Source organism: Pristis pectinata, chromosome 3, assembly GCF_009764475.1.
Source record: "Pristis pectinata isolate sPriPec2 chromosome 3, sPriPec2.1.pri, whole genome shotgun sequence".
Taxonomy (NCBI): domain Eukaryota; kingdom Metazoa; phylum Chordata; class Chondrichthyes; order Rhinopristiformes; family Pristidae; genus Pristis; species Pristis pectinata.
This window is the reverse complement of record NC_067407.1, coordinates 114,922,208-114,947,359: the sequence shown is the minus strand read 5'-3', so window position 1 is coordinate 114,947,359 and position 25,152 is coordinate 114,922,208. Positions and strand designations below refer to the sequence as shown.

The window sequence follows — 25,152 nt, the reverse complement described above, 5'->3', positions numbered from 1 at the left end:
CTCCATAAATGTAATATTTATTATTAACAAGTGGAGATATGGAGTAATTACTAACATTGCTTTGACTTCTTGCGTACCAGCTCATAACTATTCGAAACCGACTATTTTAGGGCATTTATTACTTCTTTTTCCTTTGTTTCCAAATACACTGGCCATGGAAATGAACCATGACTTTATAAATCACCACCGCTTATAACTTAGATCTGGAACACGACAATTTCTGACAAAAGCACCAACAATGGAGACAGTCAGAGTCAGTTCAAAGGTGTCACTGCCCAGATTTACACAACTCTTGTCGGTTTGATCCTCAGCTTGTTCCGTACTAAGTGTAGGATGAAAGCGGCCGAAGAGACACGAGGGCAGGTTTAAGAAAAAGTACAGTAAAAGTGCATTTTTAACTTTCGTCAGGCCTCGCTGGATCCAACGTTAATAATATTCGATCTAAAAATCAAATTGTCCAACAAAGACAAGAAGACCAAAGCGATCGGTTTTACTTGACATCGTTTTATTAATTTCCCAAAACATAAAATCGTGTTCCCTACTCATTACAGCGGGGAAGGAGGCTACTCAGCCCATTCGGTCGTACTATCACAATTATCTTTGAATACAGTTGTACAGATATAGTGGCCCAAATAAGGAAGTCAGAATGTTGGTGTAATATTACGCGTAAGCCCAGATCATTGCCGAGGATGTGATATTACATAGAATCAAGTCGATTACAGGCTGTGGGTTGGAGCGGCGCTGTGGTTAGTGGAAGCCTTTCGCGTCACTGTAATGTTGGAGTCCTGTTTGTATCCCGCCCGTGGGGCTGAACCAGGAAAAGAGAGAGAGAGCCGACCAACAGCGGCTCCAGGATCAACTGATGCTCTCACTCCCGCGCAGGGAGACAGTTGCAGGCTCCAATTGCCATGCCTGACAACTTTTCGACATCATCAGTGTTGGAACCCAGGGAGGATCTGTGCGAATAAATGTTCCAGCAGTGAGAGCGAAATCCGTGCACTGAGTCCACGCTTAGTGTGCTGAAAGTGAATTCAGCGTCAGGGATTGGCAGAAGATGAAATTTGGAAGCGGCACTTTGATCCTGAATGTTGGGGGGACCCGATATTCGTTCCCGAAGGATGTGATTAAGGACTTTCCCCTCAGAAGGGTTAGCAGACTTCACAGCTGCGTCTCGGAGAAAGAGGTGCTGGAAGTGTGTGATGACTATGATCACGAAAGGAACGAATATTTTTTTGACAGGCACTCCGAGGCTTTCGGGTTCATCATGCTCTACGTCAAGTACGGCAAGCTCCGGTTTGTCCCTCACATGTGCGAGTTGTCCTTTTACAACGAGTTAATTTACTGGGGACTGGACCGCTCGCACCTCGAATATTGCTGCCAAAGGCGGCTGGATGACAGGATGTCCGACACCTACACCTTCTACTCAGAGGAAGAGGAAGAGCTGAAAAAGCAGAAGAAGAAGGAGTTAAAAAAAAGCCCTCAGTTTAATAGGAAGTGGCTGGACAGGATGAGGAGGACTTTTGAGGAGCCCACCTCGTCTGTAGCGGCCCAGATTCTGGCCACCGTGTCCGTTCTATTTGTTATTGTTTCCATGGTGGTGTTGTGCGCTAGCACCCTGCCTGACTGGAAAACAGCCGAAAACAACAGTGTGGAGGAGCACAGGTACACAGAAAATTTAATGGGACCATCAGGGTATCTATAATTCCTTTTTAATTTATGGTGTTTAGTTTCTATATAAATGTAAGTCTTTTTCATCTCGGGGTGTGAACGTCCTTTGTCCATGAACGGTTTTTCAAAGTGCATTATGTCATGTTTAAATCTGTGCCTTGTTTTGTCTCTTTTCAGTGTTTTGACTTCACAAAGATAAACTTAATAAAACAGAACTCCGCCGGTGTGCAACTCGGGCTACTGTCGTCTTGCAAATTTAGATTGCCAATTTCATTTGAAACCAGGGAAATGGGGTTGGCTGCAGATCTATCTCTCAAGGTGGCAGACTTGGCTCACTGGTATCTAAGTCAGAGGTTCTAGTCTCAGTCCAGAACGTAGGCACAATCTCCAGAATGTAGGCACTCATTTCATTGAATTTGGGGCCTTTGGGGTGAGATAAATCAAATGGTGGGCAGAAAAGATCCCTTGGGGTACCTACCCAATATTTAACTCTTTCCGCCTGGCTATTTATAGGATTTTGATCCATGTAAATTTGGGTACAATCCTTCACAACTGTAACTGTACTTCGCAAGTAGTTTATTCGCTAGTGGGCTCTTCAGGGGGTTGTGAAAGAAGCTTTTAAACCAGTTTTTTCCCCCCTTCCATGTCTGGACGTCTACCTCTTCGCTGTCTACCCTTTTTTCAGTGGCACTTGGTTAAATCAATTCCTGCAATTCCTGCTATATGCACTTTGCATTCCCCCTCGAATAAATCATGTCGGATTTCAAAGGACCGACTCCCAATCGGCGGACAATGTTTCGCTTTAAGCAGGTGTTTTCCTTTTGCGTGTTCGTCGGGAAACTGAATATAAAATCGCTATGTTTCTGCTGAATCCCGCAACTTGTAAACGTGAACAAAACCCGTAAACAATATGCAAAATTGAACGTGCATAGGATGGGATAATGATCATGTAGTCGGCATTCAATTAGATTGTACACAATTAATTATCTCAATCTTGAATCTAAGATTTAACTAGTGGAAGAGTAAATCAAGAGCCTCTGCAAAATAAGCCTCTTCAATGAAGTATTGTCCTTACAACATTCACTTCAGATTCTTGTTATGCTCTGTTACTGCGAACAAGTTTAAGTAGAACACGGCTTTATTGGAGCGCCAAAGTCTTGCTCCTATTTACCAAATAAATAAATAACTGGAAAGTCAATACGTTCGAGCACCTCAGCAACTTGACTCCTCCTGAACATCTAGATTAAATGGTACTCTCGTCCTATACATCTTCTCCCTTGTATAAAATAAAATATTTCTTTCCACCTAACTCGGAATTGAATAATACATTTCCGAAAGCAATGTTCTACTCTCATTGCTTCTCGGCTATTATTGCTTTTACCTCGTTCACAGATTTTCTTATTGTTGCATTTAAATGACTTCAAGGTTAAGCAAAATCCATGCGTGACTGTTATTAACAGCCCCGTGTGTTAAAATGTACTCCAAGAAATGTCTTTAAAAATTCGATACTTTTACCGTGCATCTCCTTCCTTATTTCATCGGGATGCATTGCAAAAATAGCAAGTTCACGTAAAATCCACCAGGTAATAAAAGAACCTTTATTAATGTAAAGTGGGGCAAATAGTTCTATTCATAGTTTAGTCACCCAGGCAGAAAGCTGTGGCTTCAAATCCCACTTCAGGTTTTAGGCACACGTTCTAGACTGATACTTCAGTGCACCACTGAATGAGTGCTGCACTGTTGCAATCTTTCCTTGCTCTCTCAGGGAGATTTAATGGGTCTCCAAGCAGCACCCGCAGTTCTCCCGGAGTCTTCGCTAATGTTTACCCATCGGTTAACATCAAAACCTTTATCTCAATCATGGAAGCTTGCTGTAAGGACTTCTTTCGCCAGAATATGACAAGCCCAGTAACTGGCTATGGATCGCTTTAGGATGTCCAGAGATAATCAGACACTTCATGAATGCAAGGTCATTGCTCTTTTGTACATTGTTTTAGGGTTCCCATTGCCCAAAACAAGATTGAAAACTCAAAGCTAAACGCCTTTCTTGCAAAGCAAAAACGAATCCCGTGAAAGCAGATTAAATTATTGATCCGCACTTGGAATCAAAGCGGACAATGGCAATATCACAAATTTAGCGACGTCTTTGAAACATGCCAGATATTACAGTTATATTCAGATTTATTCCATATTGCACGCAATCAAGATTTTTTCCCAAGGTTAAAGTATGAATTTGAAACATAAAACATTTTTAATGTCTTTGTTGCTAAGAGAGCTGATCACTGATCGCAACTCTGTTGAGTAAAAAACAAAGGTTATTGCAATGTGCTGTATCCCCCGCGAGGAACGGAGAACACTTTTAATCTTATCAGAACAATAGTCCGAAGATCATTGGAAAACTTTTCGGTGGTGTACACGATGTGTTTTCGGGGCAATAGTCGGGCAAGGGGGTGATGTTGCCCGGGAGATAACTTTGGAAGTGCCCTTCCACTAGATGTTGGTTTGTTACGTCATCCAAACATTTATGTATTTTACTTGAATACTGTTTGCTTGTTTTTACTTATTTTTTTTAATATCTTCTGGTCTAAAGGATAATCGAAGCGATCTGCATGGGTTGGTTCACCGCCGAGTGCATCGTGAGGTTCCTCGTCTCAAAAAACAAGTGCGATTTTATGAGGAAGCCCTTGAACATAATCGACCTGATGGCTATCACCCCGTACTACATTTCGGTGCTAATGTCCTTCTTCACCGGGGAGAACTCTCAGTTACAGAGGGCTGGAGTGACGCTCAGGGTCTTGAGGATGATGAGGATATTCTGGGTCATCAAACTTGCTCGGCACTTTATCGGTTTGCAGACACTGGGCTTGACCCTAAAACGCTGCTACCGGGAGATGGTCATGCTCCTTGTCTTTATCTGCGTGGCCATGGCCATATTTGGTGCCCTTGCCCAGTTGTTGGAAAGCGGGCTTGACCTGGAGGATAAAAACGAGGCCTATGCCAGTATCCCCGCCTCATGCTGGTGGGTGATCATCTCCATGACTACTGTGGGATACGGGGACATGTACCCGTTCACCGTTCCCGGCAGGATCCTAGGAGGAATGTGTGTTGTCAGTGGCATTGTCCTCCTTGCACTGCCCATCACTTTCATCTACCACAGCTTCGTGCATTGTTACCATGAGCTCAAATTCAGGTCGGCTCGCTGCGGTAGGAGCTTATCCTTGGAGTATCTAAACTGATCGAGGGGGATGAAGTAAGTGAGAGGAGACTCAGACCGGCATGGATCAATTGGGTGGAATGGCCTGTTTTTTTTGCGCTGTTGACTCTTGTAATCAATTGAGAGTCCAGAGATTGCGCTATAGCAAACCACCCAGGTTGAGGGAGATTCATGGCTGAATCGCAGAATGCACTAGGATCAAAATTCATTGCAAAACAATAAACGGACTCCCGGAAAAGTGATAACATCAGTTTGTATGTAATGTTCACTCAAGAAAATTCGGAAGTTCCGAATAAACTGCAGATCTTCTAAATCTGAGGGATCACCATTCACCTTGATTATCTACACTGACTCAAAGGTATTTAATAATCTGTAAACACAACAGCAGTCAACAGAACTTGCTGGGCAAGGAGTGGGGAGAGAGAACGCCAGGAGGCAGGACCCAAGGAGCATTTTCAATTTGCTGAACATCTTGTGCAGATACTGTTCGATCAAGTCAGTGGACTAATAATAGTGTCAATTCAAGTTTGAGCTAACTGATGGTGAAATCAGAACCTTAGGAGTTTGGCCTTTTCAACTGATACAGTGTGCCCAAAACTAACCTTCAAGAAAAAAAGCTCCTAATCTTTTCATGATAGAGGACATTGGTGGCTCATTAGGCTGTGCAATATGCCTGGAGGAGTTGGTTCTACAACCTACTGGGGAAAAAAGTAGGTAATTGGACTGCTACTGATTTGCTGGCATCTTCACCACGACCGAATAGCAACCTTGCTTTCAAAGTTAGTTGCAGAGAAGACAAACTGTAGAACAGTGGAAGGGTAAGGTGCAGCTAGACTGACCCTTCTTAGGTATAGAATTGGAAGAATTGGTAGCTTAGTTCAAATGTTAGGAGCTGAAGAACTTGTATTTTGACCAACTGGGAATAGCTTCTAAATTGTTTCTGTCAGTATTTTATATAAAAAATGTTCATTTGTACTCCTAGACAAATTCTGAATTATCTTTGCAAAAAAATGTTTCTTGTTCTGGTCTAAGCAAGAATTAGTCTGGCATAAAATGAGCATACATCAAGAGGTTTAACACACAAATATTCATTTCTTTTAGTGGAGTGGACCAGCTATATAAGTTTCGTGGTTACAAAAGGAAGTCAGAGGCAGGTTACCCTGTGGCAAGTGACTCACCTCCTGACATCCCAAAGCTTTTTTATTATTTCCATGATTGGAGTGATGGAACACTTGCCATTTGTCTGGAAGAGTCCAATCCCAACAGCACTCAAGAAGTTGAATACTATTCAGAACAGAACACCCCACTTGATTCTCACACATTCCACGACCTGAAATATTAATTCCCCCACCCCATGCACCACCACTCCCCCCTCCCCTTCCAGCACCACCAATACCACCAACACACTAAAGCTGCAGTACCAACACACTAAAGCTGCAATGTGTGCCATCTACAAAATAACTGCAGTTACCTGCCTTGGATTTTCTAATGACCTCAAACACCAAGAAGCACAAGAGCTCCAGATGCATGGGGACACCACCACCTGCATGCTCCCCTCCAAGTCACACACCATTTTGTTTTGGAAAAGTATTGCTGGTCCTTCATTGTCATTGGGTCTAAATCCTGGGAACTCCCTACCAAACCACTGTAGGAGTACCTTCACTGGAATGAATACAGCAGTTCAGGAAGGTGTCTCGCTGCCATGTCCTCAAGGACAATTAGGGATGGGGTTGCCAGTGATACCTGGATGCTTAAAAAGTAAATAATAAAAAATTGTGCACTCAGCATCTTATGCAATGACTGGGCTGGGAATGAAATATTTCCTGATGGTTCTAGATTTCCTAGGTTAGGTGTAACAAACTAGCTGCCACATCCTGTTTTCACACCTGCTGCCAGCACTCAAACGATGTGCTTAAACCTATCTGTTTTCCCCAAGCAGTTCATCAAATTGACTTCTCAAAATTGAAACACATAATCACATACATTGAGTTTTCAGATTTGATCCAGATTTAGGAATCATGGGTCAAAACAAGAAAAAGAATCTTATATCAGATTTTGAGAGGTCAATATTGTTGGAAGAGTGCAGAAAGTGCATGCATGAAAGTTAAAAGGCCGAGGTGCTAAGTGAGTACTTTACATCTGGCTTCACCAAGGGAGAACGTGCTGATGGGGTCTCCACAAAGGAAGGTGCAGTTGACTTTCTGGATGGGTTAGATGTTGATAAAGTTGAAGCACTAGAAAGACTAGCTACACACACAGCTAATCAGTTTCTTGTTCCAGATGTGGAAATAAGAGAAGAAATTGCAGAGGCTCAGGTCATAATCTTCCAAACACCTAGAAATTAATGAGTGGTGCATGAGGATTGGAAAATTGCAAATGTTACAGTTTTGTGCAAAAAGAAAGGAGGGGTAAACCCAATAATTACAGACCATTTGGCTTAACATTGGTGGTGGTTAAAGTTCTAAAAAAATAATCATGGACGGAATTAGCAATCATCTGCACAAGTGTGGATTGATTAGGGAAAGGCAGCATAGATTTGTTAATGGGAAATTATGTTCAATTAACAACTGAGATGGTTGATGAGGGAAATGCATGCAGTTGATAAAGCACACATAAAAAATAGAAGGGCACAAAATAAAAAGGGCTCTAGCAGCATGGATAAAAAGTTAGCTAAGTAATTGGAAACAGAGATTAGCTGTTTTTCAGACCGGAGGGAAGTTTACAGTGGAGTTTGCCAGCAGTCAGTACAGCAACCACTATTTTTCACAATATATATCAATGAATGGACTTGGGTGACAGGAGAAAAATTCCAAATCTGTACATGACATACAACTTGGAAGTGTAGTGAACTGTGAGAAAAGTAACAGACTTCAAGGATATATACTCAAGCAGGTAGAATGGGGGGGGGGGGGGGAACAGGTGGCATACAAAATTTAATGCTGAGAAATGTGAACTTTTACATTTTGATAGGAAGAATGAGATAAAGCATTATAAACTATGTGGCCCAATTCTAAAATGGGTACAGAAACAGGAAGGTCTGGGTCTTTATGTGCATAGTTGGTTAAAAATGGCAGATAAGATTGAGAAAGTGGTTAATAAAGCATATGGGATGCTGAGCTTTATAAATAGAGGTATGGAGTACAAAAGCAAGGGAGAAATGACAAACCTTTATATCTTTATAAAACATTGGTTTGGACACAACTGGAGAACTGTGTCTGGTTCTGGGTGCTGCACTTTAGAAAAGCTGTAAAGTCTCCAGTGAAGGTGCAGAAGAGATTTACCAAATTGCTTTCAGAATTGAGGGACTTTAGTTATATGGATAAACTGGATAACACAGGATTGTTTCCCTTGGAATAAAAGTGGTTGTGAGGGGATCTGATAGATGTACTTAAAATCATGGATGGTATATGCAGAGGAGACAGATAGAAACTGTTCCCAGTGGAGGACGGTTCAATAAAGTCTCCAGTGAAGGTGCAGAAGAGATTTACCAAATTGCTTTCAGAATTGAGGGACTTTAGTTATATGGATAAACTGGATAACACAGGATTGTTTCCCTTGGAATAAAAGTGGTTGTGAGGGGATCTGATAGATGTACTTAAAATCATGGATGGTATATGCAGAGGAGACAGATAGAAACTGTTCCCAGTGGAGGACGGTTCAAATACTCAGTGACATTGAATAAAGATATAGAATGATTGGCGACAGAACTACAGGTGACAAGAGGTAAAGTTTTCTTTACTCAGCAAGTGGTTAGGATCTGGAATGCACTGGCAGGGGAAGTAGCAGAGGCAGGTTCAATTGTACCATTTGAATGGGAGCAGAATAAGTATCTGAAAAGAAGGAATTCACAGAGTTTTGTAGCAAATGGGAGTGAGCCGGTGGTGGAACCAGCTGCATTGCTCTTACATACAGCTGGGACAGATTCAATGTACAGAACAGGCTTCTTTCATGGCTCATTGATTAGCTATCAAAAAACATAAAAATATTGGGACATAAAGTGCTGGCAAGTAAAATTACAGTAAACCAAAAGATGTTTTATAACTATGTAAAGAACAGAAGATAAATAAGGGAATAGGGTCTAATAAAGACCAAAATAGGGTAACGAGTGTGGAAGAAAAAGATGGATATGTATCTTAATAATGACTTTGGATCTGTGTTCACAAATGAAGGAGACGGTGCAGGCACTGTAGTTAAACAATGTAGAATGTGAAATACTGGATGCAATAAATGTAATGATTGAGAAATACTGAGGGGTTTAGTTTCTTTGAAGTGAATGAAATGTATCCCACGGTGTTAAAGAAGCTAGGAGAGAAATGGCAAAAGTACTCACGATCATTCTTTAGTGGTGTTGGAGGTATGAGGAATACTAACATTCCACCATTATCTAAAAGGACTAAAAAAAATGGACACAATAAGTACAGCGCAGTCAGCCTTATATTGGTGTGAGAAAACTATTTGTAAGTTCTGAAGGGTGGTATTAATCATTATTTAGAATATATAGATTAATCAAGGATAGTAATCATGAATTAATTTAGAGAAGGTCATGTCTGACAAACTTGATCATTTTTTTCAGATGATAAAAAGGAGGGTTGATAAGTATTGCACATCGAATAAAGCATTTAGCATAGCCATTGACAAGGTCTCAGACAGACTTTTAAGAAAATAAAACCCATAGGATCCAAGAGAAAATGGCATGCTGGGATCAAAATTGGCTCAGTGATAGAAAGCAAAGAATTTTGGATGAGTTGCTTTTTTTTGTGACTATAACGCTGTTTTCAGTGGAGTTCTGCAAGGTTCAATGTGAAAAAGTGTCAGCTGTGACTCAGTTGGTAATGTTCTCACTTCTGAGTTGGAAGATTGTAGGTCCAATTCCAATCCAGAGATCTGAGCATAAAATACAGCCTGACATTGCAAAGCAGTACCGAAGGAGCAACTCACTTTTGGGTTTAGGATTTGGTGTTAAAACATCCACCCTGCCCGATCTCTGAAGTAGGCATTAAAGATCCCAGTGCAATATCTTAAAGAAGAATGGGAGAGTTATTCTGCTTGTGACTTGGCCAAATTTAAGAACCATTTAAAAAAAAACCTGGTCATTATCAGTTGAGGGAAATTATTGAGCACAAATTGACTGTTGCATTTCTTACATGATAACACTGGCTTATCTTTACACTTTTAAACTGCCATATACTTTAAAAGTACAATCACTGCTTAAAGCACCTTGGAGAGTCCAGAACAGGATTGCTGTATGGTTGCAAGTCTTTCTTGTTAAAGCTCCCTTCGAAGAAAAGTAGATTAAGAAGTTTACAATTTATATAAAAACTGGTCAAGTGACTGATAGTGAAGGGTAAAAAAGCTGTGAATGGTAGGACTGGTCAGGTGGGCAAAATGAAATTCAACCATAAGAAGTGCGAGGTATTGGTATTGGTTTATTATTGTCACTTGCACCGAGGTACAGTGAAAAACTTGTCTTGCATACTGTTCATACAGATCAATTCATTACACAGTGCATTGAGGCAGAACAGAGTGCATTGTATTGTGGAGAGGTATTGTAGTGGGAGATCAAACAAGAGAATAGTCCATGCACAGTAAGATGTGTTGAGGTGCAAAGGGATCTGGGAGTACATGACCCTAGAGCCCTGCAGGAAGATAAGGCATTAAAAAGGAGCATATAGGAGTTAGAAATATCTAAACCACTCTTTAAGCCACAGCTGGAATATTTCATACAGTTCTGGTGAAAGTGTGTACAGGGGAATATGTAAAACGCTAGGGGCAGAATTTTAGTTGGGGAATGGTGCAGGAAAAGAAGCCCTCATTACACGCAGAAATACGTGGACGGCCACTTGAGTTGCGGTAACCTGCAAATAGGATTCGACTGGATACTTTCTCCAGCCGGCCGAATGGCCTCATGTATAGGAAAGTGAAATTGGGAGTGAAGACAGGATGAACATCCACAGCCAAATTTTCCCAGGACCCTAGCAGCCGAAGAAATGCATTTGTTCCTGAGATGTGATTCAAACCCAGAACGTGACACTTCAAGCAGCTGGTAAGGATATGTTAAAACCACCCTGAACAACAATAACCTCAAATAACAATGGGATGCACAACCCCGCGCAACATTCACCAAAACTTTTAATTAAATCTGTAATGAAAATAAATCGAGGAAATCTGATGTAATCTTTCCAAAATAGAGGAAGAAAATGAAAAGTGTTAATCTTTTTGGGGCACATCTCTAGGTGAAATGCTCAATGCAAAGTATAACCTGGAGTAAAACGCGATGGGGAAATCAAATGAAAGCGACTTCACCACATTTTATCTCACAGACCGCACAGGGCGAGGAGACTTTCTCACTCCAACACCAACTGCCCAAAACTTCGCAACTTTCCAACAAAGTTGGTTCCAACAAAGCCGAGCGTCAATTTCTAGGCTGAGGCATGACCGGTGTTATGGAATCCCTGCAAGCAAGCTTCACAGCCCAACAACCCACACCCTACTTCCTTGAATCCCGCAGAAAGAATCGCAAAGTAAACCCACAGAGACACTCTGACATAGCAACCTGGTTTTCTTTTTAGGATGATTCCACAGCGACAACAAATGACAAATCAAACAGTATCATCGCAAATGCATACCCCGGACGCGACAAGAGTCTTAAACAAACAGCAGGTCGTCGTGCGGTGGTTAGACACGTGGTTGCTCTCATTGGAATCGAATTGAACGATTGCGGTGCAAAAAATATAGTGCAAAGGGATGGTCGACGTTTCGGGTCGTGACCTTGCGCCAGGGCTTGTGATGCTGGACCGCGACCATCTCTTCGCCGCCACAGATGCTGCCTGACCCACCGAGTTCCTCCAGCAGTCTGTTTATTTTTTGATCCAGGTACCGGCGTCTGCAGTCTCTTGTGTCTCCGAACGACTGCGGTGGAAGGTGTGAACATTTGAGTGCACCGGGTCACTCCTGTGCCAATGAATGCCGGACTGATCCGTGGAACTGCAGGTTCCCTGTGGATTGTTGGGGGGAGAGAAGGAGTGAAGTGACGAGGCCACTATAGCTGCCGCACGTTTCGGTTCTATTGACGACTCAACGCGTTACTGTAGGAAACTCAAGTCAGTTTCAGACTCTTGTGAAAGATAATTCCTTACTTTGGCCCTAACATTCTGTTTTCCAGCCTATTCGCAGAAAATTTATTTTAAAATATTAAAAATATTTGGTATAACGTGCCTCCAAGCTTCGACCGATTTAATTGTAATTTTGTAGTAAATGTATTTTCTATACCGCCGGGACTTGAGCCTTTCTTTTGAATAAAAAAAACATAATATTGACCATTGTGGGTGATATAAACATCGTAAAAACGTGCCAAGGTACTTCTGAAAAGCTGTAAATTCAATAGCTTTATGAACAGTCACACATGAGAAATGCCTGTGGAGATTCCTAAATGGGGGTTGACTTTGTCATGGTCCAATGGTCAAACAAAATCTCTTTCTGCGAGTTTAGGAATTAACTTCCAACTCCAGAACTTCAACTGGAATGCAAAGGTCGCAACGGATAATTTCCATATATGGACTTGTCGAGTTCCCGAGAGGCAGCAGACAGAAAGTTTGGCCCAAGTGCAAAGTACAAGTGAAGCAGGGTTAGAGGTGAAGTGGTCTGATGATTTTTACAAATGCGCAAGGCCAGTGATGAAAGTAAGCCGGTAAGGCATTTCAATCAGAAAGTGACCGACGCAATCGGTATTTAAATCGGTAAAAGTATCCATACGACCGTACCGCAATAACAAAAAAAAACAAATTACTTTCAACCCTGGGGCTGACAGATGGCCTATATTTTAAGGGCAACCACTGTGTCCTTATGTTAATATTCTCAGAATAAATTCCTATGTCTTTATTTATAATGGTGACTGCTTGTGTAAACCAGTCAGGCAATCAAAACTCATGTTTGTACATCGAGAAAAACGCGCAATGGGAGAAGGATGTAATGTCAGCACGAGGAGTTTACGTGGGCAGTTTCCATTGGGATTAATAATGGAAATAGTTGACAGGTTTGCGTGCAGATGCAAAAGGGGTAGAATTTTCACAGAGGTTTGCCCCGAATTCCCATGTAACTTTAAAGGAAGAATGGCACAACTATTTCTTCAGGATTTATGCACACTTTCCAATGAGGGAATTCAGGAGTAACCTTAAGGAAATTCCGGGCATAGATACTTAACGTTATTAATTGATCACCAGTGAGACTGTGCACAGTAAATCAAAGTCTCACTCCTGATAATTTCTGTTACCTTTGTGCTCTGTTATTCTACTCTTTTGCCTTTCACTCTGGTTATTTTCCTTTCCCTTTGGGTAGAAGCCACAGTGGCTCCATTTGGATTGGACATGGTGGGAAGGTATAGTCCTCAGAAGATTCTTTCCCATTTCTTCCATTCAAGTCCACTACCCCTCATTTTCCCATCTCCTTCACCTGCCTACTGCCCTCTCACACTCACTGTCATCACATTTTTTTCCACTTTGAACAATGCACCTAATCTTCTTTTGGAATTGGCCACACATATAAAATAAGGACTTGTAATTGTACAGCACCTTTCACAAACTCAGGAAGCATTAAAGCCCTTTGCAGTTAATAAAGTTAAAGTGTCATCACTTGTAATGCAGGAAATACAACAGTCAAATCACACAGAGTAATCTCTCACAAACAGCTGTTTCATTTCAACCAAATAATCTTAGTGACATAAATGTTGGTCAGGTAATAGGGTGTAACTTTAAAATGGCATCTGTGAGGTTTTTTTTGTGTCCACATGACAGAAGAGATGGGTCTCTGTGTAATACCCTACCTAAAGATGGCACCTCTGACAATGCCCACTCCCTCAGTAAAGCACTGGGCATCAAGTCTCTGCAAAGGAACCTGCAACCTGCAGACCATTTTCTGATGTTAAAAAGCTACCAACTGAATCACAAATGATACTACATATTTTAAGGAGTGGATTCATCTCCTACTTTAGTCATTATACCTCCAATACATTTCTGCGAAATCATACAGATATTTAACCCAAAAAGAAATTAAGGTAAATCATGAGTAAACTTCTTCACCACACTCTGGGCTGACAATCAGACACAATACCTTCATTAATTGACAAATAATCTGATTTGTTGATATTTAAACATATTAATTGTACACTACATTTATTCATTATAATTGTCACATATAAATATATTTAAAAGGAGGGAGCAAACCATAAAGATCTGAATTTGCCTTTGATATCTTCTCTCTTACTGTGTGTCTCTTTCTTTGATAATCCCCAGAGGTTGATTACGACTTGATCCATTTAAGATCTGTAGTTTTGTGGCTGAGGAATCCTTTGAGAGATCTGTACATTCCTGCCATAGAAGGTGCTTGAGAGGGTGTACCTGCGGATAGTTGGGGATGTGTGCTCCTTCTGCTGTTTATGCTCACTGCCTTCCTGGATGTACTCTCTTGATTTTAGATTCCCATGAAAGAGTGAAGATGTTAAATTTATTTTTCAAGGAGACTTTAAGAAGATCCTTGAAGTGCTTTCTTTGTCCTGAAAATCTTTTGCCCTGACAGGGCTTGGAGCAGAGCACTTGTTTTGCGAGTCTGGAATCAGGTATACGGTGATGGCACCAGACCAGATGAAGGGTCTCGATGGGGTTGACTCTCCCTTTCTCTCTATGGATGCTGCCTGACACGCTGAGTTCCTCCAGCAGCTTGTATTTTGCTCCAGATTCCATCATCTGCAGTCTCTTGTGTCTTCATGTGATGATATAGCCCATCAACTGAAGCTGGTTGAGCATGATGAAAACCTTATTGCTGGGGGTCTTGGCCTAACCTGCCAATGGATTTGGGAGATAATGTGGAGACAGTGTTGGTGATACTTCTCCAGTATTTTGACGTTCTAACTACAAGTTTTCCATGTTTCTGAATCACTCAGATTCAGCAGACAATGAGCTTGGTGCTGGGTTTGAGATTTTGGCCAAAGTCAGCACAGTAGGGGAGGTTAGTACAGGAGCTTTGTCCTCTTAACATTTAGTGAAAAGCATATCCTCTCATAAACTGAAGCTAAGGAGTCACTGGTAACTTGGAGATTAGCCTCTGAATTTGCATATAAGCAAACATCACCTGTGTACTATAAATCAATAAATGAGCTTGGTCATCTTTGTTTTGAAGTGGAGATGTGAAGCTTGAACAGGTTCTTGTTGATCCTGTATATCTTCAAAGAGAAGCTTGTTGGAAGAAAGAGGAAGTACTGCAGCAAGGAAGATTAAGAGCATTTTGCAATGACATGGCACATTGGAATTCCCCCTCTATGAGCCTGAGCAGTCAGCCCTCAGCAGAGGCCTCACCTTTGTACCCCTACACCTGCACCTCAGTGAGTTCCAAGCCCGACATCTCTCCCCTTTCTTCTGCCTTTTTTCCTGTTGGCCACTAGCTGCAATGACATAGCCTTGATTGACCTCACTCTGCTCTGTAATTGGGTCCATGGTGCTTCCATTTGTTGGAGTCATGACTTGCTTGTCACATCTAGCCAATGCAAGAATGTAGAGAGTTTCTCAAGGCAGTCAAATTTGAGAAGATTTCTCCATTATTTATCTCAGGTGTTTAGATTTTTTTTAATTTGTCACATGGTGAAGATCATGCCCATTGGATCTATGGACTGAATCCACATTCTGACTCTGGCAGGATCACTTCAGATACTGTAAGGAAGTGGTTGAGATGAATTATTCTGTGATGGACAAAAGGAAGACTCTTCTATATCCACACAATGAGACATCTCCTTACTTGATGATGGCCACGATTATGCCTCCAAGGATCCCTGCCATGCTCTTCTCCTTCCAGATGAGGGAGATGAGATCATGAATTCACAGAGGAAGTACTTATATCACATTTTGGTATTTCAAATGGGATCTTTTCCCCTCCATGAGGCTGATTGTTTTTCAGGTTTTGGATGGACTTTCCAATCTCTTGCTGGTCAGGAATGGTGCTGACATTGTAATAGATAGCATGCCTTGGGATGCAGTCAAAAAGAGATGTCAAAAAAAGAATTTTGATTGAGGAAAACTTCAAATTACTCCTTCCAGTGGCCAATGACCAGCTCCCTATCCTTGATAAGATCTCCTCCACTCTTGGCTCTCAGTAAAGTGGGTTCTTGTATATTTGGGCCATAATGATCTTGACAACTTAAGAAAGCATATTATGGTTATTGTCTAGTTACTGGATCTATTGTGCTCTTTCCCATCCACCATATGTTCTTTAGTTAAAATTTTTTTTGTTATACCTTAGCCTTTAGACATCTGTAGAATTGCTTCTTTTTCCTCAATGGCGTCTCCAGTCTAGGAATGTCTTGAGTTGTGGTTAATTAGCTCCAGGAGCCTCCTGATTGTTTATCATCAAACCAGTACTAGTATTTTCCAGTGAAGAAGCCTAAAGCCTCTTCTTAAGTGCTAATTATGGTGAAATTCAGAGCAGACCAGGCACTGTGGACCTCTGTGGTTCCTGTTGGTTGGGTCATCAGATTGTTCTAAACCCATGATGTGCAGAGTGGAGACTTCTCCCATATATCTCAGTATTATGTCATAAAGCTACATTGTAAGGTTTCAAATTCAAACAAATGAACAGTTCTTAATTTTTATTTTACGGGGCAAGTCTATACTGTATATTAGAATCTGCTAATTGTAAAATTTGGCCCTTGTTGCCAGAGGTAACTGAATTTTTATGAAAGTTCATCAAACATTTATATTTTCTTAATGTAAATTAATTTGCTGCATGTAAAGGGTTGTTTTCATTGTTTCTATGCAAGAAGGGTAGAAAGTGTATATGGGAGAGAAAATTCATTAAAGGAGATGCCAGGATAGAGGACAAATGTTTGTCCACACACCTGACAGAGACTACAATGGGAGAATCAAAGGGATAGATTTTCAACTTAACAACCAAACATAAAACTAGCATTGCAGATTAGCCACACATTCTTGAAGTAGCCCAATTTTTATTTCCAATTTCTAGACTCAACTTTTGTTCAAGTAAACTTGACTTTGATTTTTAAACAGAGAAGCTGACAGTGTGTCTCAGAAAAAAATAACAATTTAGACTTTCAATGTAATATAGTGACATCTATAACATCTGCAGCCTAGTTTATGTCTGAATTCCAGACACTCATTTATTTTTCTCAGTTAAATTGAGAATTTGTATCTTTGGGCATTACAGTGGCTCAATTTTACTGTTTTTGAAAATGTTTTGAAACTAAACATGAGAATAAATTTAAGTAGTATTTCAGCAAACTTTTAAGCAAGTACTATTAAGCTCACATTTTTAAACTTCAGAATATGTGACAAGCTGACATTTTCAGAGCGCATGAAAACAGACATTCTAGGAAACTGTTCACTGGGCATCAAGATTAAACACACTGTTTTGAAGAAAGTAATTTTCTAAACACAAGCAATTGCTGAATACATTGCACTGCCTGCCAGGAAACTATTACAGCATGGGGGAGACTGTGGAGAACTTCTGACTGGTTCTGATGCGTGACTTGACACTGTGAAATCCACTGTGGTTTATAGTCACCTCAATGGCCACAACTGTCTTCCTTGTAGCTCCAATAATACTTGTCATCACCAGAGGCAATGCCCATACTAAACATCACATCTAATGTAACCTGCCTGGAATTCACATTTCTGACATATTTTGGCAGTATACTTTGTGTTGTGCTAAAATAAGTATTGGTCTAATTATAAATATTGTACACAAAACAAAATCAATAAACAAATCATTTTGAACCAATCAAATCATGCAAAAAGGTCAAGATTCTCTTGCTTACATTACCTTTTGCCTTTATTCTCTACATCAAGACCATTCCATTACTGGTTTGACACCCTTGCTGCTTCTTGAAATCACTTCCTAAAATCCCCAAAATCCTCAAGTACAACAAGTCCACATGCCTGTGTGGCATTCTACTTCCAAGTTCCATAAGATCACACCTCTGCTTTATTAAGTAGTTTGACACTATACTCCCAAACTTACCAGTACACACAGTACATACATATACAAATTTAAATGTTCTGAACAAAACTAATGCAGATTATATTTGTCAAAGGTTAATATAGAAAAATCAAAGATCCATCCATATAGAAAACTTCTAACATTTGATACAAATGCAGGATAAAACTTGATTCCTACTGCAGCTGATGAAAATTATAGCTAAAAGAAACTGAATTTCTGAATTTCAAATACATTTGTTCTTCAGTAGTTTGTAATGTCTGGAATAACAGAAGAATATAAGAAAATAGGAACTGGAGTAGGCCACCTGGCCCCTCAAGCCTGCCCTGCCATTCAATACGATCATGGCTGATCTGTGCTGGCTTCAACTCCTCTTCTGTGCCAGTTCCCCATATCCCTCAATTCCTTGATCTTTCAAATATTTATCCTTCTCCACCTGAAAAATATCTAATGATCTGGCCACCACCATCCTCTGGGGCAAAGACATCCAGAGATTCACCACTCTCTGAGAGAAGAAATTTCTCCACTCCTCAAAGTTAAAAGACTCTGTCACTCGTGAAAACATCTCAACATCTACCCCATGAAGCCCCCTTAGGATCTTATATGTTTGAATAAGCTCATCCCTCATCCTTCTAAACACCAAGGAAACAGACGCAAACTGTCGAGCTTCTCTAGATAGTCCTATTTATCCAAGGAATTAACCTGGTGAATCTCCTTTGGACTGCCTCCAATGTTACTATATTCTTTCCTAATTAAGATGACCAAAATTGTATACTGTATTCCAGATGTGGCCTCACCAACACCCTGTACAACTGTAACAAATCACACCTATTCTTAAACTTCCACCACTTTGCAATAAAGGCCAAAATGCTGTTAGCCTTCTTACCTACTTGTTGGACCTGCCTGCTAACTTTTTGTGATTCACGTACCAGAACACCTAAACTTCACTCATTTCAGAATCAGGTTTATTACCACTGACGTATGTCGTGAAATTTGTTGTTTTGGGGCAGCAGTACAGTGCAAGGCATAAAGATTACTATAAGTTTCAAAAATAAATGAATCGTGCAAAAGAGTAATAACGAGGTGGGGTTCATGGGTTCATGGGTCGTTCAGAGATCTGATGGCAGAGGGGAAGAAGCTGTTTCTGAAACGTTGAGTGTGGGTCTTCAGGCTCCTGTGGAGGGTTGTGCCCCTGACAGAGCAGTCGTTCTCCATTCAGATAATAGTCTACCCTTTGATTCCTCTCACCAAAGTGCAAGACCTCACTCTTACCCACATTTAACTCTATTTGCCAGGTTTTCACCCAATCACTCAATTTATCTATATCCTATTGCCGAATCATAACATGGCCTTCCACCTATTTTCATATCATCAGCAAAGTTAGAAACTTTACATTTTGTTCCCTCTTCCAGATCTTTAATGTAAATGGTAAATAATTGAGGGCCAAGAAGTGATCCCTGGGATACTCCACTGGATACATCCTTCCAGCCCGAAAAAGGACCCGAAAGGATTCTGTGCTTATGTCCCCCACCACCACCACCCCCCCCCCCCCCCCCCCCTCCACCTGTTCCATCTGCCTTTCACCAACACATTCTACCTACTTGGTCTCCTATCTCCTCCCCACCTCCCTGCTAGGTGGTGATGAGTGAAATCAGCATCCGGTCCTTATCTGGTTTCACTCATCTCCTACCTTTATCAGATTCCATTATCTGCAGCCCTTTGTTGTCTCCACTAATCACCTCCTAAGCCTCCATCGCTACCTCCATCCCTCCTTCCCCCACCTGGCTCTATCTGCCCATCATCTCTCTCTTCACCTAGACCCACCTATTGCTTTCCAGCTCCCGCCTCACCCGTTCCCCCACACCTCTTTATACTGGCTATCTCCCCCTTACACTCTCAGTCCTGATGCAGGATCCCGCCTTGAAACACTGACTTTGCCTCCACAGATGTTGCCTGACCAGCTAAGTTCCTCCGGCAGTTTATTTTTTGCCCCAGTTGCCAACTAATTTGATTCACATGATATGAAAAAGTGGCTGAGCCTACTGGCTGGCCAAAGGCTATGCAACCCAGTTATGGTGCCTAAGACAATAATAACACTAATAACATTGAGCTATTTTGTCACTATCCATACTATTCTGGCTTCAACACTGGCATCTATCCAACAAAGTAGAAATTTGCACAAAGGTGCCCTGTCCATAAAAAGTAGGACAAATCCACCATAGTCAATCACTGCTATAAACAGCCTATTCATAACTGGCAGCAAATGGATGGAAAGTGTTGTCAAAAGTGTTTATTAAATGATATTTACTCACCAATAAGTTGTTCAGTTTGAGTTGTGCCAGAACTGCTCAGCTCCAAATCTCATTACACCTGGGTCTAAACAGAAAAAAAAAAACAGAAAAAAAATTCCAGAGATGTGATGAGAGTGGCTACCTTACATCAAGTGTGTTAATAACTTTCCCTAGTGCCAAGTAAAATTGAAGTCATTGAAAATTCAGGTGGGAGGTGAAACCTTTCACTGGTTGGAGTCACACCTGGGTCAAGTGAAGACAAAAGTGAAATATTTCTGATGGTGGGCAACTGAACAAAAAAACAAATGTTGGAAATGCTCAACAGTTGAGGCAGGATCTGAGAAAGACAGAGAGAGGGGGGTGCAGAGAGAGGGAGAAGGAGAGAGAGAGAAAGAGAGAGACTCCTCCTACCCACCCAATACCACCCTCAAAACAATTCTATTACCAACCATGCATGTCAGGAGTGTGATGGAGTACTTTTCCCTTGTCTGGATGAGTAGATCTCCCACAGTTATAAAGACAACATCATTCAAGATAAAGTAACCCATTTGGTAGCCACACCATCATTACATTAAACATTCACTCCCTTCACTATTGGCACATTATTTCTGCTGTTTGTAACATTTATAAGACACCCAGAGTATACCACCAAGGCTTTCACACCAGCACCTTCCATCCCTGCACCCTCTGCCATCTTGAAGGACAAAGGCAGTAATTGCATAAGAACGTCATTTTCTGAATGTTTCTCTCTAAGTTGCACACCATCCTGAAAATGCATCATCATTCCTTTATTGTTGTTGGGCCAAAATCCTACCCTGGTGACTACTGTGGAAAACCTTATGGAGACAGCAACAGATGAAGAAGGCAGATTTCCACTATCTTTTTAAGGGCATTCAGAGGAGGGCAATAAATTTGAGCCTTTGCAACTATGCCCACACCCTATGATTGAATAAAAAGTTGAAATATTTGTTATCAACACATTAGTAGTGCATCTTTTGCAGTACATTTCAAATCCACAGCACATGACAATGTATTTTGTAGGGAATTTCCACAGCAAGAACTTACAAATAGCAATGAGACAAATGACCTGTGGATCTAAAATGGCAAGGCTTAGGAATATCTCTGTTTAAACTTTGTTAAAATGCTATCATTAAACTAATCTCTCAAGGGACTAACTTAACAGGACAGGACTGATGTACTTAGTTTAAGATGCAGGCATCATGTTTGAAACAGCATCCTGAGATAACACTAATGAACATTCCCAACTGTAATTCTCCAAAAAGTCTATTTACTGGGGACTTATCAAATTATGTTCGGAGCATGGCAGAGTGGCACAGCAGGTAGTGACCCAGGTTTGACTCTGACCTCCAGTGCTGTCTGCGAAGTTTGCACATTCTCTCTGTAATTGCATGAGTTTCTCCTGGGTGTTCTGGTTTCCTTCCACATCATAAATTTTAAGTGGGTGGTAAGAGAATCAGAGAGGTTCTGAGCATTACTGAGCATGCATAAAGAAAAATAGGTTACAGAGAAACAAATGGGGGAATGGGTTTAGTCTGACAGGCAGTTTGGAAGGCCATTCTGCCCATTGAGTCAATGTTGTAAGGAAATATATACAAAAGGGTTCACTTTTGAAATAGTGGGGCATGGGGAGCCAATTAGACTAAAACTTTTACAGAGGACTCATTCTTGGCGATAAAAAGACAAAAGCACTGATGGAAGTTGAGTTTTAGTAAATGGAAATTGTAAGCTTAGAGTAAGAAATTAGAACTTGTGAAGGACAATTGAAAAGCATTTTATTTAATATTACCATGCAATGTGGGGAAATGTGATGTGTTCTTTATTTTATATCATTGTGATTGAATTAAATGCACTTCATTATGTTGGCTGCTCTGTTTTAACTGTGTTGTGTAATGTAACAGCTTAATGATTCATAGCAAGCCTCACATCACCAAATGTTTTCTCATTCTGACTTTGTAGAGGCAATGCAACGCTGTGAAAAAAAACTTCAATATCCTGTTTAGTTCATTGTAAAACAGTCTATTGTGCTATATCACGGGTTACACTTTTAAGCGAGTAGAGTTTGCACAGTGTTAATCATTATATAGAATTTACAGTAAAAGAAAACTGCCCACTTAGCCTAATTGGTCTAATCTGGTGTTTATGCTCCAGATGAGCTTCCTCCTAACTTCTCCATCTAACCCTAAGAACATATCATTCTTTTTTCTTATCCTTTAGCTAACCGGCTTTCCCTTAAATGCTTCCAAATTATAACCACTTCAGGTGATAACTGGATCCATGTTCTAAGCACTACCTAGTTACATAGGTTTCCCCTGGATTTTTTATTTTAGTATTAAGTGACCTTTTTCTTTACTTTCAATACCATTATTTTAAGTTACTTCCCAAATGGAAATGTCATTTTTTGTTGATCCTATCACACCTTTTGTAATTTTCAGAATCTTTCTTATCAGGAAAAAACCTCAGCCTGTTTAGTCTTTCCTGATAGTTAGTCTTTCAAATCTTGTAAAGTTTTCTTCACCTTCTCCAAAGTCTTAACACCTTTTTGCAATATAGAGATTAGAACTGTGCAAAGTATTGTAAGAGCAGTACAACTAAAATTCTAACTTCTAACAATAACTTTTCTGCTTTTAACCTTTCTCTGTCTGGAATTAAATAAATACTGGTGATTGATTATAGTTAACTTGCATTGTTATTTTGATTTCATATTTTTATATTGCATATTTCCTTATGACATAGAAGGCTATTTGGCCCATTGAATCTATGCTGGCTCTTAGAGCAATCCCATCAATCCCATTCCCCATATATTTTTCAGTAACCTATTCCTCACACTTGCCCATTTCTTCCCTCAATTCTCCCATCAACCACCCACACTAGTGGTAATATGCAGTATGTAATTAATCTAATAACAGGCACATCTTAGGAGTGTACATCTTATGATTGTCGGAGGAAACTTGTGCACCCAGGGGAAACCCACACAATCACAGTGAGAATACACAAATTCCAACAGACAGCACTGGAGGTCAGAAATGAACCTAGGTTGCTGGATCCGTGAGATGGCCTTGCTGGAATCGGTGACTATTAAGTCATCTAGAGCACCTGCCAAAAACATCCCCGACTCTTCAGAATTGTCCCACAGTGGTTGGAGAATCCCAAATACTTAATTCAGGTGAATGGGAAGAATTTCTGCTGCACATAGTCCTAATTATACTAATCGCTGAGGACTCTAACCATTCAAGATTCACAAAATAAAATATTCAGATCACATACAGGAACAACTGAAAACGTAACTTCCTTCACTGAACAGTGGCTTCCCCTCTACTTGACCTCATCTCATCTCATCTATTTTCCAGAACTCTACTCTCATTCCCTCTCCTCCCAGTCAAAGCAAGGACTGAGTTTCCCTGGTTGACAAGATTTCATCAACAGACATCTTCCCCTCCCCTCACCTTTCATTATTTTGAAGGGATTGTTCCCCTTGGCTCTTCTATCTTCACCAGTACTTCCTTGTTGTGGCAGTTTCCAGGGGAAGCACTGATTCACTTGTATTTCTTCCAGTCTAGTATACTGCATTTGTTGCTCATGATGTGGTCTCCTCTACATTGGAAAAATCAGGCACAAGTTGGGTGATGGTTTGTTGCAACACCTGTGTTCAATCCAGTTGCCTGGCACTTTAATTCTCTATCCCACTCCCACGTTGACATATTTGTCACTGTACTTCTGCACTGTTATAAAGGTGTCCAGTACAAGCTTGAGGAACAGCATCTTTACTTCTGTCCGGGCATACTGTAGCTTTCTAGACTCAGTATCAAATTCTACAACTTATGGTAAATTAGCTTTCTCTATCTGTGTCAGAACTGCCTTTTTCATCTGTCTGTGACATTAGCCCAGTCTTTCTCTCTCTGTTAGCACGGCCTGGGCATGATTTACACCCCTATATTTCACAACATTTTAAGCTCCTTTATTTTGTACTCTGTCTCTCTAACTACCCCACTAGCCCATCCAGCAGACAACCTCTACAACTTATCCCCACAGCAACTCTAGCCTCAACCTATAACAGTCATTCCTTTTGTCCTGGAGACACAGTAGACAATTCCTTTCCTCCCACAGATGCTGCTCCAGCAGATTGTTTGTTATTCCTTTTGCCCTGCCCATCTCTTCCCCACCTCCTCTCCAACTTAAAGCGAGCTTGTTCCCCAGCTCTGATGAAGAGTCTTCCACCACAGATGCTGCCTGACCTGTTGACCATTTTCAGCATTTTCTGCCTGAATTCAACACAACGCACGCATTAAATCCGTCAACTTACACCTCACTGAATCTCATTTTAAAACAGAAAGCTACAGAAATACTATTCCCTTGTAAAAGATCAAACTTTTTTGTTAAAAGCAGGAACATGCAAGCACCCGGGAGATAGCCTGGATGACGTCAGGCGGAGGAGGAAGGCCTGAGCCGAGGCCTGTGCAGTGCAGCCCGGAGCCGGAGGGAGCGAGTGAGCGAGTGAGCGGCGGGGCCATGTTCTACCGGTTTGACGGGTTCACGCAGAGGCTGAGCGGCGGGGCCGGTCCGGCCGCCTACAGCCCGCAGGTAGAGGTCAAGCAAGCGGGACGGGGGCTGTGAGCGGCGCGGCGCGGCGGTGTGGGAGCCGGGCTGGGAGGTGCCCTGTTTGACCTTGTCCCGGGGATCAGTGGCGGCCCCCGGGGCTCTTCTGGGTGCGGGTGTCGTCGCCTCCGCTGCAGCAGGCGTGAGGCCGCGGCTTCGTTGTGGGCTGTCACCCACGGGAGAGTCCCCTTTCAATCGGATGTTAAACCGAACACCCTCTCCCAGCTGCCCCACCGGACCCCTCTCCCCGCCTCCCCCCCGACCCCGAACCACCCTCCCTCCCGAACACCCTCCCACCCCCCTTCTCCTCCCCCCCGACCCCGAACCACCCTCCCTCCCGAACACCCTCCCACCCCCCTTCTCCTCCCCCCC

The 25,152-nt window shown here is 41.5% G+C and overlaps 2 protein-coding genes and 1 long non-coding RNA gene across 5 annotated transcripts in view; 2 read left to right on the top strand and 1 right to left on the bottom strand.

Moving 5' to 3' along the window:
• Nucleotides 1–490: 490 nt before the first annotated feature.
• kcng3 (potassium voltage-gated channel, subfamily G, member 3) lies at nt 491–4,904 on the top strand. Of its 3 annotated transcripts, XM_052012037.1 has the most exons (3): nt 491–1,662; nt 2,476–2,478; nt 4,259–4,904. In XM_052012037.1, the coding sequence occupies exons 1-3, from the start codon at nt 1,055–1,057 to the stop codon at nt 4,902–4,904; spliced, it is 1,257 nt and encodes a 418-aa protein (XP_051867997.1). In that variant the 5' UTR covers nt 491–1,054. The 3 variants fall into 3 exon arrangements, with proteins under 3 accessions (XP_051867997.1, XP_051867996.1, XP_051867995.1); XM_052012036.1 differs by lacking the exon at nt 2,476–2,478; XM_052012035.1 differs by lacking the exon at nt 2,476–2,478 and having other exon boundaries at nt 491–1,692.
• LOC127568375 (uncharacterized) lies at nt 1,319–24,995 on the bottom strand. Its single transcript, XR_007956003.1, has 4 exons — nt 24,850–24,995; nt 23,631–23,778; nt 20,188–20,251; nt 1,319–1,441 (listed from the first exon to the last, which is right to left on the bottom strand). It is a non-coding gene; the product is annotated as an uncharacterized LOC127568375 (long non-coding RNA).
• The window catches only part of LOC127568374 (cytochrome c oxidase subunit 7A-related protein, mitochondrial), a 13,015-nt gene continuing 12,397 nt past the window's right edge, over nt 24,535–25,152 (top strand). The window contains exon 1 of the mRNA XM_052012038.1: nt 24,535–24,765. Coding sequence (XP_051867998.1) covers nt 24,601–24,765 — 165 coding nt within the window. The 5' untranslated portion in view covers nt 24,535–24,600. The remainder of the gene's footprint in view (nt 24,766–25,152) is intronic.